At 40.5% G+C, this 19,366-nt stretch overlaps 1 protein-coding gene across 24 annotated transcripts in view; it reads right to left on the minus strand.

The window, feature by feature from the left end:
• Positions 1-11,286: 11,286 nt before the first annotated feature.
• Positions 11,287-19,366, minus strand: part of LOC123505138 (sodium/potassium/calcium exchanger Nckx30C-like) — a 406,837-nt gene continuing 398,757 nt past the window's right edge. For all 24 annotated transcript variants that reach the window (XM_045256255.1, XM_045256233.1, XM_045256252.1 and 21 more), the window contains 3 exons: positions 14,642-14,778; positions 14,181-14,281; positions 11,287-13,834 (listed from right to left, as the gene is read on the minus strand). In XM_045256255.1, the coding sequence (XP_045112190.1) occupies positions 13,656-13,834; positions 14,181-14,281; positions 14,642-14,778 (417 nt within the window). In that variant the 3' untranslated portion in view covers positions 11,287-13,655. The remainder of the gene's footprint in view (positions 13,835-14,180; positions 14,282-14,641; positions 14,779-19,366) is intronic.

A 19,366-nucleotide genomic window follows, 5' to 3' on the forward strand; every position in this document is an offset into this window, starting at 1 on the left:
GTCTTTTTTTTTCTCTAAGTACTTTGTATTCCTTTTATGTAATTGTGTTTTTCCTTTTGATTTTGTTTTTTCCTTTTATATTATTGTACAGCAGCAGGCTGGACCGTCCAGCAACTTTGTTCTTATTCTGTTTTTCTGTATTTCTGTTTTTGTATCTTGTTCTGTACCACCCCTTGTTGTATCTCCCCCCTCTTTTCTCAATAAACTTTGTAAACTTTGTAAACTTTGTACCTTCCTCAGTTCCCCTGAAGAAGTCACAAGCGAAACTAGTCGGGAATAAACTCAACTCCTTAAACCTGTGTTTCTTTCCACCTCCTCCTCCATTATTATTATTATTATTATTATTATTATTATTATTATTATTTTTAATATCATTATTATTATTATTACTATTATCATAATTATCATTATTATTATTATTCTTGGTGGTAGTAGTAGTAGTAGTAGTAGTAGTAGTAGTAGTAGCAGTAGTAGTAGTAGAAGTAGTAGTAGTGGTACTAGTAGTGGCAGTAGTAGTAGTAGTAGTGGTACTAGTAGTGGCAGTAGTAGTAGTAGTAGTGGTTGTAGTAGTGGTAGTAGTAGTAGTAGTAGTAGTAGTAGTAGTAGTAGTAGTAGTAATAGTAGTAGTAGTAGTAGTAGAAGCAGTCGCAGCAGTGTAATAGTAATTTTCGTTTCTTTATTCTTTTTTATTCTTATGTACAACTATCTATCTTTTATTTTATTTATTTATTTTTTTAGGAATGCCCATATCGTTTTAGTAAAAGAATATCTAAGTAAACTTTTACTAATTTCTCTCTCACACACACACACACACACACACAGTGGTATAGTAGTATAGTAGTATAGTGGTTAGCACGCTCGACTCACAATCAAGAGGGCCGGGTTCGAGTCCCGGTAAGCGGCGAGGCAAATGGGCAAGCCTCTTTTTTTTTTTTTTTTTTTTTTTTTTTTACATTACAAGGGCACTGGCCAAGGGAAAACAAAGTGTTGGAAAAAAAAAAATCCCGCTGGTTGCCAGGCCCTGCTAAGAGGAAAGTAGAAAGAGAAAAAACAAAAAAATCTAAAAGGAGGGTCCAGTTAACGTAAGAGGTGTCTTGACACTCCTCTTTTGAAAGAGTTTAAGTCATAGGCAGGTGGAAATACAGACACAGGTAGAGAGTTCCAGAGTTTACCAGTGTAGGGAATGAAGGAGTGAAGATACTGGTTAACTCTTGCATTAGGAAGATGGACAGAATAGGGATGAGAAGAAGTAGAGAGTCTTGTGCAGCGAGGCCGCAGGAGGGGGAAGGCATGCAGTTAGCAAGTTCAGAAGAGCAGACAGCATGAAAACAGCGGTAGAAGACAGATAAAGATGCAACATTGCGGCGGTGACTTAAAGAATCAAGACAGTCAGTTAGAGGAGAAGAGTTGATAAGACGAAAAGCTTTAGATTCCACCTTGTTTAGTAAAGCTGTGTGTGGATCCCCCAGACATGAGAGCCATACTCCATACACGGGCGGATAAGGCCCTTGTACAGAGCAAGCAGCTGGGAGGGAGAGAAAATGGACGAAGACGCCATAGGACACCTAACTTCTTGGAAGCTGATTTAGCAAGAGTAGAGATGTGAAATTTCCAGTTTAGATTTTTAGTGAAGGATAGACCGAGTGTGTTTAATGTAGAGGAGAGGGAAGTTGAGTGTTATTGAAGAAGAGAGGATAGTTGTCTGGAAGGTTATGTCGAGTAGATAGTTGTAGAAATTGAGTTTTTGAGGCATTGAACAAAACCAGGTTTTCTCTGCCCCAATCAGAAACAAGTGAAAGATCAGAAGTTAGGCGTCCTATAGCATCTCGCCTTGAGTCATTTAATTGTTGTTGGGTTGGGCGTCTGTTGAACGCTGTTGAATAATGCAGGGTGGTATCATCAGCATAGGAGTGGATAGGGCATTGAGTCAGATTTAGGAGATCATTGATGAATAATAGAAAGAGAGTGGGTGATAGGACAGAACCCTGTGGAACACCACTGTTGATAGTTTTAGGGAAGAACAGTGACCGTCTACTACAGCAGCAATAGAACGATCGGAAAGGAAACTGGAGATGAAGGTACAGAGAGAAGGATAGAATCCGTAGGAGGGTAGTTTAGAAATTAAAGATTTGTGCCAGACTCTATCGAAGGCTTTCGATATGTCAAGGCCGACAGCAAAGGTTTCACCGAAGTCCCTAAAAGAGGATGACCAAGATTCAGTTAGGAAAGTAAGAAGATCACCAGTAGATCTGCCTTTACGGAAACCATACTGGCAATCAGAGAGAAGGTTGTGAGCTGATAGATGCCTCATTATCTTCCTATTAAGGATAGACTCAAAGGCTTTAGAAAGGCAGGAAATCAAAGCTATAGGGCGGTAGTTAGAAGGATTGGAGTGGTCACCTTTTTTAGGGACAGGTTGAATGTGAGCAAACTTCCAGCAAGAAGGATAAATAGAAGTAGAGAGACACAGATGAAAGAGTTTGACCAGGCAGTGAGCGAGGGCGGCCCTCTTAATGTGTGGCCTCTGTTCACCTAGCAGTAAATAGGTACGGGATGTAACTCGAGGGGTTGTGGCCTCGCTTTCCCGGTGTGTGTTGTGTGTGATGTGGTCTCAGTCCTACCCGAAGATCGGTCTATGAACTCTGAGCTCGCTCCGTAATGGGGAAGACTGGCTGGGTGACCAGCAGACGACCGAGGTGAATTACACACACACACACACACACACACACGGCCCGGTAGCTCAGTGGTTAGAGCGCTGGCTTCACAAACCAGATGACCGGGGTTCGATTCCCCGGCCGGGTGGAGATATTTGGGTGTGTCTCCTTTCACGTGTAGCCCCTGTTCACCTAGCAGTGAGTTGGCACGGGATGTAAATCGAGGAGTTGTGACCTTGTTGTCCCGGTGTGTGGTGTGTGCCTGGTCTCAGACCTATCCCAAGATCGGAAATAATGAGCTCTGAGCTCGTTCCGTAGGGTAACGTCTGGCTGTCTCGTCAGAGACTGCAGCAGATCAAAAAGTGAATTACACACACACACACACACACACACACACACACACACAGGAGAGAGTGAAGAGGACAGTAATTGAGATAGTCACGTTAGTCTTTGGTTGTAAAACAGAACCGTAATCTTATGAACGCTTTATTGAGAACTAGTCAACACTGTTGTATCATGTTGCTCACAATAAAATGCTAAGTAATGACGTATTAATGATTTCTTAACAAGAACAAACGTTGATGTGCACTAAAAATAAACACAGCAAAATGTACAGATCGTCATAATATACATAAAGTAGCGCAGCAGACCTTTCAGAATAGAAGGACGTAAAAACCAAGACAAGCTGGGCAAACGATTTCTTTTTGACGAGAAAGGAGGTGTGGAGCGAGTCCGGGGCGCGGGAGGCGGGCTGGAGCCTTGCATAGTGCGACGCGCTGGGCCGCCCTGTTGCTGGTCGGGCGGCGCTGTACAGACAAACAGTCCTGTTTTGATATTCATGAGGTCGACTGATAATAACGTACGTACGTTATCAGTACATTACTCTATCTGGAGCGTGATTAACAGTAACTGGCATTCTGTATCATGTGTTACCAAAATTTACAAAACTGTCGCACATAGGTACTACATTTTCGGTTAATAATTGAGGGTAGACACGTAAAGAAGATATCGTGAAAATTAACAACAAATGAAATGCGGAAGTCAAGAAGAGATGAGACCAGTGTATGTTACTCGTAATCCAATTTGTCACTCAGGATATACACTGAACATCAACAACACCAATGGCCTTTTGTATACACTGTTTAAATTGTTTATAGGTTTGAGTAATGCACATACGTAATTAAGATTTAGATCGCGAAAACATTAAAGACCAATTAATTTTTTTGCGGTTAAGCCACAGATAAGCGCAGACGCCCGCGAGGGCCAGTTTTTGTGGCCACTATCCTCACAGGGGCGGTCTGGCCCTCGTCCTCGATGCGGTGCCACTCGACTTCAGTCACCAAGGTCGCCTGGCCTTCACACTCGACACGAGGCGAGGCTTATCTCTCGTGGACGGAACAGCGAAATTAAGTCACATCGATTGTAACAATCTTAGAACGTGGAAAAAACAATTAAGAAACAATCACATTGTAACATTCAAAACATTTAACCGAATCAAACTAAAATCGAGGGTCATGCTATTTATTACCTCGACTCTACCAGAACCAAGAAGAACGAGAGGCTGGGAGTAGAGCATAACTACATCCCAGCAGACTTGGCAGCGTTTACCCCGTCGCCAGTGACGGTGGTTCCGGCAACGGGGCAAACAGGAGCACAGGTTTTAGCGCACAACGGGCATTTAAGTTGGTTGGCCGGCCACAAGCAGCGCATTTTTCTGTTTGGCAAATACGTAAGGAGCTTAACCAACACGCATTGTTGCCCCTGACTCATCAAAGGACTGTTTGTGTTTGTTAGTCCTTGACTTTCTAAGATTTCATCAAGTCGTTTAATTAAAAACACCAAAGTAGCACTGAAAAGCGTTAAAGCGGACGACGGACGTGACGGTATATTCCTGCGATCTTCCGACTTGGTAATAAGTCTGGTTAAGCCTAAGTTGTCTACAATATTCGGCTCTGTACTGCTGTTAACAATGCATTGGCTTAAATATAAATTCAGTTTCAATTCAGAATTAAACTAGGATACTGCCAACTTACCGGAGAGCCGTTACAAGCCTATTGAGGTTTTTTTTTTTTTTTGTTGAGGTGACAATATTTAGATCTTGAAGGACACGCACAGGTGGCACAAATTATATAACGAACATGTTTACATTACTGTATCGTATATATTAAGTACATTGTTTATGGATCTTCCATCATGCTATATATTCTAAACGTCATATTAATTATTAGAGTTTACTAAGCTGGTGTTTCAAGTAAAACACTGCTGCCGAGCACACCTGCCATCAACCTCCGGACATCACCATCAGTGGCCTCGGGAGTACTTCTCCCAGGGTCATTACTGCATCAGTCTCTATAGCACTACTCGTCCTCCACGAGGTGCTGGCTGAGATCACTGCTGCACGGGAAGGGGGCCTGTCGCCTCCTCATCGTCGCCACCGTCCAGCACAACCCAGGAGTTACAAACTAACCAAATGACGTCACAACCTACAAGCAATACTCCGAGCAGGGCGGCGTCCCTCCGCCTTCCCCGCCAACCACTATACTCACATGACGACATGACCCTGGATCCTCTCTCTGATGTTGACACGGTCATACGGCTACGATATATGTGACCTCTTCTTAACGACTAGATACATATATACTTTCTTAACTAAGTAATAGATTTTCTTTAATTTTTAATTTCATGATATGTAACAAAATATTGTAGTTCAACGGGCGCAGTTTGCCAACAGGAAAATCCGAAGCCTAACAATCAATCCAACGTAATTTTTATGAAATCATGAATTAACCCTTTATCTCCTGAAAAAGAAAATCTCTAACAAAACGTTATTTTTTCGTTTAGTCAGTTATTTTATATCCATTGTACATAAATAAAATGCGAAAAAAAATATTTCATTAATATAAGGTGAGATATACATGGTAACCGAATGGTTACCTAAGGAGATTGTGGGTACAAAAATTCAGATTTTAGATTTGACTACGGTTTATTCCTGTATTATTCCACATATGAGGGCTACAATCATCGTATGAATATTTTTCTGTTTCACAAAGATAATTCACACCAACACTCATGAAAATAAAAGTATTCCTGAGCTTTCGAAAAAAAAAAGTAAATTATAGAAATCCTCAAAGCTACAGCATAATATCACTCCTAGTTTTTGTTGTGATATGATGGAAAACAAGATACACACAGTCCCACATCACATTTTGCAACACTCTGTTCGTACTACAGATTTGAAAATCATGAAAATAAAAGTATTCCAGAGCTTTCAAAATAAATAAAAAAAATAAATTATAGAAATCCTCAAAGCTATAGTGTAATATCACTCCTAGTTTTTCTTGTGATAGGATGCAAAACAAGATACACACAGTCCCACATCACATTTGCAACACTCTGTTCGTACTACAGATTTGCAGTTCTCACCCATACACTTCCTTCTTGAATGGCCATGAAGTGGTTGAACAAAATGCCCTGCATTGTCATATCTCATTTCTTCTTTTCCTGGTCCAGAAAGTTTTCTTTTGCCAGGCGCTTTTGGCTCTGTTTGGTACATGAGAATGTAGGCCATAGCTAATTCTCGTCTAAATGACAGATGATCAATTGATGATCCTCTGCTTCGAGCTATTTGCCAAGCATTGTGAACAGCAGCATCCAACATCCACGTAAATAAGCTCCACCACCACTTTTTGCCACGAATACCAATGCGATAAGCATTGATATTTTGGTCCATTCTATCTGTGCCCCCCCATATTACGATTATAGGCCTGAACAGCAGAAGGAATATCTATCAGTATGGACTTTTTCTCCTTTTTTTGACCATCGTTTCACTTTCCCAATAGGATTTTGACTGTGGTGGGTAGATAAAACAGTTACTACAGCATTGTCTTTCCATCGAATTACTTTTACTTCATTTGCCCCTACTTTTCCTGAAATAGAAGAGGAACTCCCTCGTTCCTTCTTATTCATTGTTTCAACACTAGGCAGAGGGCAGTTCACATCAAGTCTGTTACTTCGAATAGTTCCCGTTTTCATTATGCAAGCAAATAACTTTTAGAAAACATGAGTAAAAAAAAAATGTACATGTATCCTCCTAAGGCAACCATATGGTAGCCTAGCTTTTAAGCACAAATTAGTAGCACTCTGTCAGAGAATTGAAATGTGACATATTACCATCATATATCACTCATATAGACATAGGTTATTACAGACATACAGTTAATTTCATTAACTGCTAAGAAAATTATAGCATTACCTTTTTGAAGAAGCCATTTTCCCAGAACTCTGGAGAGCGGTTCTCAGAAAAACGACCGTCTGTCCCCACTGGGAGTAGCACACTAACTGATTTCACTACAGGAGTTGAGAGGGGAGGGTATAACACTCATTTTAATACCTGCAGAAATATTCAAAAGTGAAAACCTCAGCTGCAAGATTTTTTGGAAAGTAACATAATATGTAGTGACCATATGGTTATCTCAGGAGATAAAGGGTTAATGAATGCCGATGGTATAAAAAAAAAAGCTAATGCATCACATGATATGACATTTGTGGCATGTACTCTTAGATACCTTAACTATCATGAAGTATAGAAATTTCAAGAAAGAAGATACTATAAAAGTCTACAATGGTTGAAAACAGCTTTTGTTGAGAACTTGGTTAAAAAAAAAAAATGGTATCAATTTCAAATTTGTGTGTGTGTGTGTGTGTGTGTGTGTGTGAAAATGTGTGATATATATATATATATATATATATATATATATATATATATATATTTTTTATTATTATTATTTTTTTTTACGGTAAGGCCTATAGCGCCTGTAGGCACACTTGAAGAGTGTATGGGAAGCGCTGTTCAGCTTCCGCCCATTAGTGGCGCAGGCAATTTTATTTATAGTGGTACCCATATTAGGGCCCATATCACCACCCAAGCTCATCTTGAGTGTAACCTCCTAGAACCTGGGTATCATGGTGACATGTAGGTAACTTTAAACCACTCGACAAATGGCAAAGTGTTTTAAGGCTGTACGTGGTGGAATTCGAACCTACGCGTGGACGCCTGCCGGATCCCACGCTCACCACCTTATCCACTACGCCACCGCCTCCCATATATATATATATATATATATATATATATATATATATATATATATATATATATATATATATATATATATATATATATATATATATATATATATATATATATGTGTGTGTGTGTGTGTGTGTGTGTGTGTGTGTGTGTGTGTGTGTGTGTGTGTGTGTGTGTATATATATATATATATATATATATATATATATATATATATATATATATATATATATATATATATATATATATATATATATATATATATATATATATATATATATATATATATATATATATATATATATATATATATATATATATATATATATGTGTGTGTGTGTGTGTGTGTGTGTGTGTGTGTGTGTGTATATATATATATATATATATATATATATATATATATATATATATATATATATATATATATATATATATATATATATATATATATATATATATATATATATATATATATATATATATATATATATATATAAACTTTTCTTCAGAAGAATTTCAGCCAACCATTTTCAAGACTACTTAACATCAAGAGTGAATAAGTCAACAGAACATCACAAGGTCCACAAGAGACGACAAGGTACAGCAGGAGACGAGCTTCCAGTTCCATTAGAGTGGATGCGAAATTTGATCCTAAAATTACGAGCAGAAAGAGTTTTGATTATCCGATTTGGCAGCACCAGTCCCTGCTGGCAGAGGGCGGGGCACAGCTGCCTTAAAGATATTGAAGACACAAGATATCGAGTTTTATACATTTAAGTCACAAAATCTTTCTTATTGAGCTCGTAAGTTTTGAATCTGTATGTATCGAAACACATTATATAAGTAGACCATTAAAAAGACTAGAATGTTTAATAACAAGGCATTTGTGCGCGTTCCCACGATTGGAAAGTTACTCACAGTAATTTTGAGGCGCACTAGGTCCATGCACTGACAAGCTTCAAAAAATAATCACACACAATATATCATGCAGAAGAGATATAGGAAAGGAAATCTACCCAACTGGCTCTCCTGGTCCAAACGTATCGCGAAAATTGGTTAGCGTCACCCACCCTCGGAAGTCCGGCGGGCGACGAACACCTCGCGATCTTCTCTGACGCGACCCTTCGGGGAGCACAGCCCACGGGTAGGCCTATAGTAGCTAAGCACAAAGTGAAATTCCGAACTGAACTCTGAATGCTTTGTGCTCAACTCATGAATGTAGTACTTGCGCATCTCGGAAACACTACACTACCTACATTTCTTAGTTGTTTTAGATTACCTTATATAAAAAAACACATTTCAGGATGTAGGATTTGTACCTATGCCACTGGTGTTAAGAAATCAAACGCCTTCATCCATCCTGACATAATAAAAAAGACACCCTACATTATATTCCTCACTGTAGAGCAACATTGGACAATAGTCGTCTAAACATAGTGATACAGTCACTGCTGGAACAGCTAACTCAACATTCCAGAAGCGGCCATAAGAAACAAAACAAAGTAACGTACAAACAAACACCTTTCTCGGGTTTGTTACTGCTGCGACATGTGCGTGAATGTAATAACTCATAATGGATGCGACACCCGTGGGGGAAGAGTAAATAAGGGCTGACTCGAACACACTACAGTTTGGCTTTGTGGCTGATGAGGCTCGACCTCCCACACCTCTCCGCCGCGAGCCACACACGCCGCTTGAACACTCAAGTCTCATTAGTATGACATAGTTTTGATCTTTCTGATTATGTTCTTCTGCTTCGTGCAAATAACTATATACTGTCTTCCTATACAAATGACACTCCTTTGCATTTGCCTAAAAAATACGAATGAAAAGTAACAGATTCTCCACGAGGAGAATAATGGTTAGTTGGTTGGTACCCAGTGTCCTGCACAGTCACGTTATTTCTTTGCACAGTTCATTGCCACCTCGCACTGATGATCACATTCGCTAAGACGCTGGCGACTGTTACAGGACTGAACGAGGCTTATTCATGTTAACCTTCATTGAAGTCTAGATGATAGTGATGGTTAGGCTAATGACGACTGTTACAGGACTGAAAAATAGTGATTTGTGTGAACCAGTAATGAGGTTTTTATCTCAGTACACACAGAAATTACCGTAATAAATGTAACTACAGGAATCTGTGACAACTGATCATATGAAAGGGTTCAAGGGAAATGGACAGCTGCAGGAATGTGCCTGGTGACGAACGGAGAAACTACAACACTGTCTTGGATGTGAAACACGGAGAAGAGACTGGTAATTAATAAGAACCTGAAACGTGTTGCCATAAATTTGAAACAGTTTCAGTGTAAGGGTTGGAAACAAGGATAAAGTCGTGGCCAAGACCGAGGCGGGTTATGCTGTGCTGAGGCATGAAGGTGACTGCACGGGCGCCGGGTAGTGCCGAGGCGGCCAACGAAGAAGAGTAGCGCAAGGCAGGATGTAGTTATAGGTCACAGAAGAGTGAATGCAAAGCCATCGGTGATACATGGTTCTACGTTTGATTACAGATTTATCTAAAGTTCTAAATCTAATGGTCTTATGAACCACGGAGCCACTTGTTGAACCTTAATCTTGGCATATATTACACATCTGCTTATAAATAAAGATAAATAAGGGAAACAAACGGCTGGAAACGGCTCCCGCCAGTGACGCGTGCATACAGGGAGTTTGTAGTGATAATTGAGGTAATACTTTCACACACAAAAATGCTTCTTATTTCCTGAAGTCCCATAAGCCTTTTCGCATTATCGTCTCACCTTGTCCGTCACTGTACACCTCGCCCAGGCCGCAGCGGGGCCTGGAGCAGTCCAGCCCGCCCGCAGCCTGCTGTCCCGCCACGCCCGTCGCTTCGTGGGCAGAGGCGTGTCGGTCTGATCTGTAAGTCACCTTTACAATCCAATCTTTCACCATAACTATAAACACATATTACATTTTTCTCTTCTAAACCCCCCACGTGGGCCCCTCTTAGTGGGTCCTTAATGATATTTTGCTAGTCTCATAATATCAAGTACTAATATATCCTTTCACATCACATAATGCAGAGTGAAGAAATGACGAGGGACGCAGGTAAGGTATTAACTTCTAAAAACTGTATAAACTCTAGTGGCGTTAAGAGAAAATATCATCAGAAGGACAGTTCAAAGAGGCAGCAACACTTAACCAGAACATCTTGAAAATAACTTCCACAAAACTCCTCGACGAGGCCTGACACCCCTGCAAGTGGGTCGGAACAGAACACTGCTGCCTCCAGCCGAGACAGACGACCTAAGCTCTAAAACTTCCTAAACGAACTCGATAATCAGTATTCCCAAACTATTCAACAACTGTGTGTGGCAAAGAAAGAATAACAACCCGGTTTTATAGAGTGGGACCCATCTTAATTATAAATCTTTGGTTCAAGTCTATATAATTGATTTTTCATATATGTTTATATCAATATTATATACATCAACAACGTAAAGATGATATATATGTATATATGCAAACTAGACTTTTCATCAAAACAACATTAGAATGTGGCTATAAAATGACATCCATTCCTAACGTTTTTTTTTTCCAGATACAAATGCCGTGTATTTATTGCTGTGTGCGTGGTCTACTAGCTAACTCAAGAGCCCCGGGGCAGCGAGGGCTTGGCAGAAATCATCACAGTGACTGAACTTGGAGCTGTGCTGCAATAAAAGCTACATGAAGCTGTTCTACCTCGTATATTCTTGACTTGCTGTAGCTGCGTAATAGTTCATCAATAGGCGATTACGAGCTGAGCGCGGGCGGCGTTATCGATACGAGTGAACTCTGGTTTGTTTTAAGTCTTGGACTTTGCATGATGGGTCTTTTGATAACGATGGAGCGAGACGCGCGGCTACGAAATGACTCGCTTCCCACTGACGGCTCGTAATCACCCATCTGGTCACAAGTACACTTCAGGCCACGAGCGTTGAGTAAGTTAGCGGACGGTCGACCTTACAGGTGGCGACCCTCCCGCAGGCAGGACGGCCCCCAGTTCAGTCAGGACTACTGTCTACTGCGGTCAGTCGACGAGCAAGCGTTCGAGGAATGATGGTGGAGGTGGTAGTGGTGGACTGGTGGTGGTGTGGTGGTGTGGTGGAGACGGTGGTGTCAAGGGCGTGTTTATCACAGATTACAATCTTCAACAGTCATCTTCGTCTTAATACCATCATTTCTCAAACTTGTTCGGCCAGTAGATGAGTTGTAATTTCAAAATAATATAAACAAGTGATGGTACACCATCATTATTATAACACTTAAACGACTACAGCACTGCAAATACACTAAAAACAAAGACAGAACCATATTCCAAGGCAATAGCATGTGTTTGTTACTGTAAAAGCCTTGTATCCAATTGATCTTTCTTGCAAGGCAAAAAATTTCTAAGTAACTGTTATTCTACAATAGAGCATTATATATATATATATATATATATATATATATATATATATATATATATATATATATATATATATATATATATATATATATATATATATATATATGCTCTAAACCGATACCAAAATTACTTAATCCCTCTGTTTGCTGAGGGACCAAAAAGGGAAAAGGGAAATTCGAGGTGGGACATCAGAACACCTGTGGTGATGTGCGGCACTGCCGTCACCACCGCTATCTCGTGCCTGAAGAGTAGAAGGGGGAGGGGAGGGAGGGCAGGAATACTTCGTGAATGTCTCCTATAACTGCCAAAAATACCAACAATCATGGAAGTTCCTAGTTCATATAGAAATCGAACACAAAATATCTAGTATAATTCAACATTCTATACTGCTTATAAAACAAAAATGGCCATATTACGAGATGAATATTCTCCAAAATGTAAAAAATGTTTGCTCATTGAGCTTACCAGCAATGTATGATGTAACACGTTCCCCTGCTCATCCCTACTGTTTTATTTTTTACTGATCTTGGCTGGGAAATGTTCGCCTCGCAGGAGACGTGGTCACTCCAGGACACCTCTCCGCACGGCCACAAGGCAGACATTTCGAAGCACTTGACTGTGTGAGTTTTGCTTTTGTGCGTTCGGTGTGTGTGTGTGTGTGTGTGTGTGTGTGTGTGTGTGTGTGTGTGTGTGTGTGTGTGTGTGTGTGTGTGTGTGTGTGTGGTGAGCCTCCAGGTATGGCAGAAAAAATCTTTCTTGGGGCTGAAAGCGCAGAATTTAGTGCATGAGCGTGTGCGAGGGGGAGAGGGCGATCCTGTGTCGGAGTCTCGGGTGGGGATAGCAAGGAAAAGGGGAAGGGGAAGACTTCTGAGGTACGTGCGGAGGCCCCTCCATGAAGTCCAATGAACCGGATATATATTTCCAAGGACTGTTGTTGTCTCTTTGGGCTCAGTATTATGTAAGTGTGGTTATCGCGATGATGATGATGATGATGACACCTGGCTGGCAGCACATCCTCCACACGGCCACTAATGTGCACAAGTTAAATAGAACCGAGTCGTCCACATCTACGGAGGGGCTGAAAAAAAAAAGGCTTGGAATTCAATGTGTACCACCGAGTTACGTACTTGACTGTTCAACTAATAGGGGCCATGCAAACGCTGCTCAGTTTGCTGGATGGTGGAGCCGGGCAGTGGGTCGCTTAGCAGGACCAGCAGCAGCAGAAGACACTACACCTAGTTGTGTTTTGGGGTGGGGGCCTTATGAGGTGTGAATCAAGGCATGTGACGCCTTAGATGTGGGAGGGGGAAGGTGGAGGAGGGGGGGAACAGGACACGGATGTACCTCAGATAGAAGGATGAATCTAAAAAGATATGGAGGCATTTCCGGTTTTGTTTTTTTTCGGCTTCCAGAATGTGTTTGGGTTTGGGAAACTTGAGGATTGTGATGTCTTCTTCCACGGCGTAAACACAAGACGTGAGACGACGTGACCGCCAACCACTCAGATGAAGCAAAAGATAATGTCGTATTCAAAGAAGAGGGAAACCATGACGAAGATGAAGTACAAGACGAACATGGTCATGCCGAGACCTTTATTCATCTTCCACTTGGAGCATGCGATGGCGACGATCACGAACATGAGCATGCCGAAAAGCAGCATGATGGAGCACGCCATTCCGTCTGTAGACAAGAGAATCAGCGTGAATACTCAGCAGATGAACAGTTGTCTTTAGTGTGGATACAGAATCTGAGGTTGTATAATGAATTGACTTACATAGTTATAATCAATAAAGAATCTAATGAGGACTATGACATCTTTACACACACACACACACACACACACACACACACGTCAATCCTTATAGGTACTCAGAATCTATAGCGAGGTTTAATTTTTTTTTTTGCTAAATCCACTAATTGCCTAATGAGTGAGAGATAAAGTATGAATTATTGAAAGACTTATTTAGCTAAACCACCACTAAAAACGAGATCGTCTGGCGCTGTGATGACCTCATGAAGTGTTTACCTGACTTCACTTCGATGGGGTTGATGTCGCCGGGGTCTCTGCCATTGAGTAGATTCTTGATCACCTCGCCGAGCGCAAAGAGGAGCCACGGAATGGGTAGCCTGGGAACAAGAAAATAAGTTAGTGAGTTATTTTTGACATACCCAGGCCTTATAATTCAAGATATCACTACTACTACTACTACTGCTACTAGTACTAGTACTACTACTGGTACTACTACTACTACTACTACTACTACTACTACTACTACTACTACTACTACTACTACTACTACTACTACTACTACTACTACCACTACTACTACTACTACTACTACTACTACTACTACTACCGAGAGCCTATCTGCCACCCTCCAACAACTGCTCTTTTCTACACCGTTCTGCTTGCCACTTTCGCCCGGAGGACTCACTAGGTGGAACAGGGACTAACACAAACACAGACAAACAAGAGGCAGGGCCTACCCGCAGGTGACGTCAAAGAGATTACTGCCGACAGAGGAGGACACGGCCATGTCGCCGAAGCCCTTCCTGGCCACGATAACGGAGGTGATGAGGTCAGGGACGGACGTGCCCGCGGCCAGGATCGTCAGTCCCATCACCTGCAGCGATGGGTGGACGTGAGACAAGAGATGAAAAAGAAAAAAGGAAAAAAATACAAAAAAAAAACAAACAAACAAATATATATATATATATATATATATATATATATATATATATTTTTTTTTTTTTTTTTTTATGTTATGGCCTATAGCGCCTGTAGGCATACTTGAAGAGTATATGTGGGAAGCGCTGTTCAGCTTCCGTCTATTAGTGGCGCAGGCAATTCTATTTATAGTGGTACCCAAATTAGGGCCGAAATCAAGTGCATCTTTGGTGTAAGGCAATTGCACCTCCACCTAGAATCTGGGTATCATGGTGACATATAGGTAACTTTAACCCACTCGACAAATGGCATGGCTTCAAAGAGGTATGTGGTGGGATTCGAACCTACGCGTGGACGTCTTGCCCGATCCCACGCTCACCACCTTATCCACTACGCCACCGCCTACCTATATGAAGCAAACTTACATTAAATGAAGATGGAACAAGAAAAAAGGAATAAGAAGAAAACATGGGGAAAAACGACATAAAAAAACAAAACAAGGAAGCGGAAAAAAAATTAGAAAATAGAAGAGCCAGTACAGAGCAGTTGTTACCACATATCTAATCCGTAACTGCTGTAAGGGAATAGAATAAAGTGTAAGTGTGAAATTGGTTGCTTTCGTGATTAAAAAGAGTAATTCCTTATTTTTTCTAGAGGAATGTGTGAAGTGTGTGAACACAAATTTAGAAAATGGATATACTTTAGTTATGTGAATATGTATACATCTTGTGAGGTTATATTTTCATAGTTAAATAATGTATTAAGTGACTTCCGGCTGTAGTCACTAAAAGTAAAGTACCCATATGTGTGTGTGTGTGTGTGTGTGTATGTTTCACTGTTTGATCTGCTGCAGTCTCCGACGAGACAACCAGACGTTACCCTACGGAACGAGCTCAGAGCTCATTATTTCCGATCTTCGGATAGGCCTGAGACCAGACACACACCACACACCGGGACAACAAGGTCACAACTCCTCGATTTACATCCCGTACCTACTCACTGCTTGGTGAACAGGGGTTACACGTGAAAGGAGACACACCCAAATATCTCCACCCGGCCGGGGAATCGAACCCCAGTCCTCTGGCTTGTGAAGCCAGCGCTCTAACCACTGAGCTACCAGGCGTGTGTGTGTGTGTGTGTGTGTAATTCACTGTTTGATCTGCTGCAGTCTCTGACGAGACAGCCAGACGTTACCCTACGGAACGGGCTGAGAGCTCATTGTTTCCGATCTTCGGATAGGTCTGACTCAGACCAGGCACACACCACACACCGGCACAACAAGGTCACAACTCCTCGATTTACATCCCGTACCTACTCACTGCTAGGTGAACAGGGGCTACACGTGAAAGGAGACACACCCAAATATCTCCACCCGGCCGGGGAATCGAACCCTGGTCATCTGGCTTGTGAAGCCAGCGCTCTAACCACTGAGCTACCGGGCCGTGTGTGTGTGTGTGTGTGTGTGTGTGTGTGTGTATTTATCTGGTTGTATTTAACTAGTTGTAACATACAGGGAAACAGCTATGCTCGTGCTGCACCATCTCAATATCTATGCAAATCCAACATTTCTTTGAGCTTATTGATTGTCCGTGCTTCAACGACTCTCTTATCTAAACCGTTCCACACCTCTACACATCTTTGTGGAAAGCTGAACTTCATGATATCTCTCCTGGAGTTGTCCTTTCTTAATTTCTTCCCATGTCCTCTTATGTCATTGTTCTATCAGATTAGTAAGTCTTCTCTATCTTATTTTTCCAGTCCATTCACTGCTCTGTATACTGCTATTAGATCTCCTCTTTCCCTTCACTGTTCTAAGGTTGTAATACCCAGTATTCGTAGCCTTTCTTCATATGACCGTTCACTTAAACTTGGGGGAAGCTTTTTGCTGCTCTCTGTATTCTCTCTAGTTTCCTTATGTGTTTCCTTTTGTTTGGTTATCATATTGTAGCTGCATATTCTAATTTTTTTGGCATATTAGAGTCGTTAAGTTATTTTTTTTTATCATATCCTCCTCTATGTAAGTGAATGCCACCTTTATAATTCTCAAAAGTTCATAGACATTTCCTTGAATTCTATTCATGTGCTTTTCGGGTGACAAGTTATCCACAATGGTTACTCATACGTCTTTTTCTTCAGACTTCTTAGTTTTTTTATTCCCCATTGAGTAAACGCCCTTCGACCTTCTTTTGCTCATTCGAATTCTAATATGCTGCACTTTTTTTTATTAAATTCCATTTCCCATGTGAGTGACCATTCCTCTATTTCATCTAAGTCTTGTTGTAGCACCTCACAATCAATCTTTCTTTTCACCTTCCTCATTAATTTAGCATCTTCTCCAAACAGACTGATGTAACTGTCTAAATTTTCTGGTATATCGTTCACATATACCGCAAACATTATTGGTGCTAATACCGACCTCTGCGGAACTCCACTTAAGACTCTTTTTCCAGGCAGATCTTTTAACTCTTATAATTGTTCTCATTTCTCTGTCTTTTAGAAAGTCAGCCATCTATTTCAGAAATCCTCCCTTTAGTCCTCCATTTTGTTCAAATTTCCACAGTAACCTTTTATGCGGGACCTTGTCAAATGCCTTCTTTAGATCTAGGAATATGCAGTCCACCCAGACATCTCTTTCTTGCACTATGTCAACCACTCATGAGTAGAAGCTTATTAAATTTGTGACACATGATCGTCCTCTTCTAAATCCACACTGTCTATCACTCAACATACCTTTCTCCTCCAGATATTCCATCTATTTCTTTATTATCCATTCACATATTTTTGCTATTAAACTGCTCAATGACACTGGTCTGTAGTTTAATGGATCCTCCTTATATCCCCCTTTGAATATGAGCACAATATCAGCTCTTTTCTAATCTGTTGGATACTTTACCCTCTGTTAAGGAACTCATAATGATGTTGTGGACTGTGTGCTAAGTGAATGCATTTCTTTACAATCCAGTTCGACACTCTTTTGGGACCTGAGGCTTTCCTTACATCTTGTTCTTCCATTGTTTTCCTTACTTCATCTACTGACACTTGTATTTCACGAACACCATCAGTTAATTCCACTGGGGTTTGACATTGGAAATCGTTTTCCCTGGTGAAGACTGACTAGAATCAGTTGTTCATCACTCCCGTCATATCTTCGGGGTCTTCGTATGTTTCATTATTGTATTTTAGTTTGCTTATTTCTCCTTTGTTTTTCAGTTTGCCGTTTACATACCTGTAAAACAATTTTGCCTGTTCCTTACATTTATCCACTAAATCCTCGTAGTTTTTCTGTTCCATTCTCAGAATCTTGACATACTCGTTTCTTTTCCGACGTAGTGTAACCAATGATTTGGTCTTCTATTTCTTATCCATCTATTCCAGACTTTTTCTCTCTCCGTCCTTGCTAACTCACATCTTCTGTTAAACCACTCCTTGTGTCTAGGCTTGGTCTACTTTATTGATTGACACATGTTTCATTATTTCTTCATTATACTTTTCCATTAAAATATTCCACTTATCTTCAGTTTTCTCCGATATATAAAATTCAGTGCAGTCTGCTTGTTTAAAGTATTTCCTTAATTCTGCAAAGTTAGTTTTGCTGTAATTGTACCTTCTGTTTTTATAGTCTTCGCTCCTAATTTCTTCTAGTCCTTCTTTCAGCCTGAATTTAAGTAATACATGGTCAGTTTTACAGAGTGGACTATAATATTCCAAGTTATCGAGTTTCTCTGGTTTTTTAGAAAATACTAAGTCCATTCGTGATGTGTTTGTCCTATACCTTGTGCTGTCCTTCACCCATTGAGTTAGGATATGGTCTACTGCTAGATTCAATAGTATTTGTTCCCAAGATGTTTCTCCTCCCTCAGTTTCAGGTGTTCCCAAACTATTTCCTTGTAATTAAAGTCACCCACCACTGTTATGTTTTTACTCTTTTCAGTTAGTCTCTATAAACATTTTTTGCAAACATTAAGCATGTTCCCGTATTCTTCATTTTCCCATGAGTTTATACTAGGTGGGACATACAACGGCAAAAGTTCTTTTTTCTTTCTCCTTGAATTCTTACACGTGCTTGCAGCACTTCAGCACTCCTTCTCCATAAGTTATTTCATCCACCTGCAGTTCTTTCTTTGCAAGTAACATCCTCTATATATTGTAACTATTTTCCCCAATATCCAATGCTTCAAGTCCTCCATACAATTTGGTCTTAGTTAATCCCACAATGTCAGACTCATTTTCTCTTAAATAATCATTCAACTCCATTTTTGACGTTAAAATACCACTTACGTTTGTATATGCAACTTTTAATACTCTCCCTTTTCTATAGTGATACTTATTTCCCTTTCGTTCTCCGTGTGTACCACTTCTTCAGTCTCATGTCTCTCACGTTCCAGTAAGTATATAGTAGCTCATCCTCTCCTCTGCAGTTCTGTTTAAATTTCTTTTTTGGCTGTTTACCATAGCTGCCTGAGTTTAGCTCTTTCCTCTTTCTTTAGATCGCGTCTCAACCATACATTCTTATACGCTTCTTTCCTTCCCAGCCTCCATGAACC

This window comes from Portunus trituberculatus, chromosome 17, assembly GCF_017591435.1.
Source record: "Portunus trituberculatus isolate SZX2019 chromosome 17, ASM1759143v1, whole genome shotgun sequence".
NCBI classification, from domain to species: Eukaryota; Metazoa; Arthropoda; class Malacostraca; order Decapoda; family Portunidae; genus Portunus; species Portunus trituberculatus.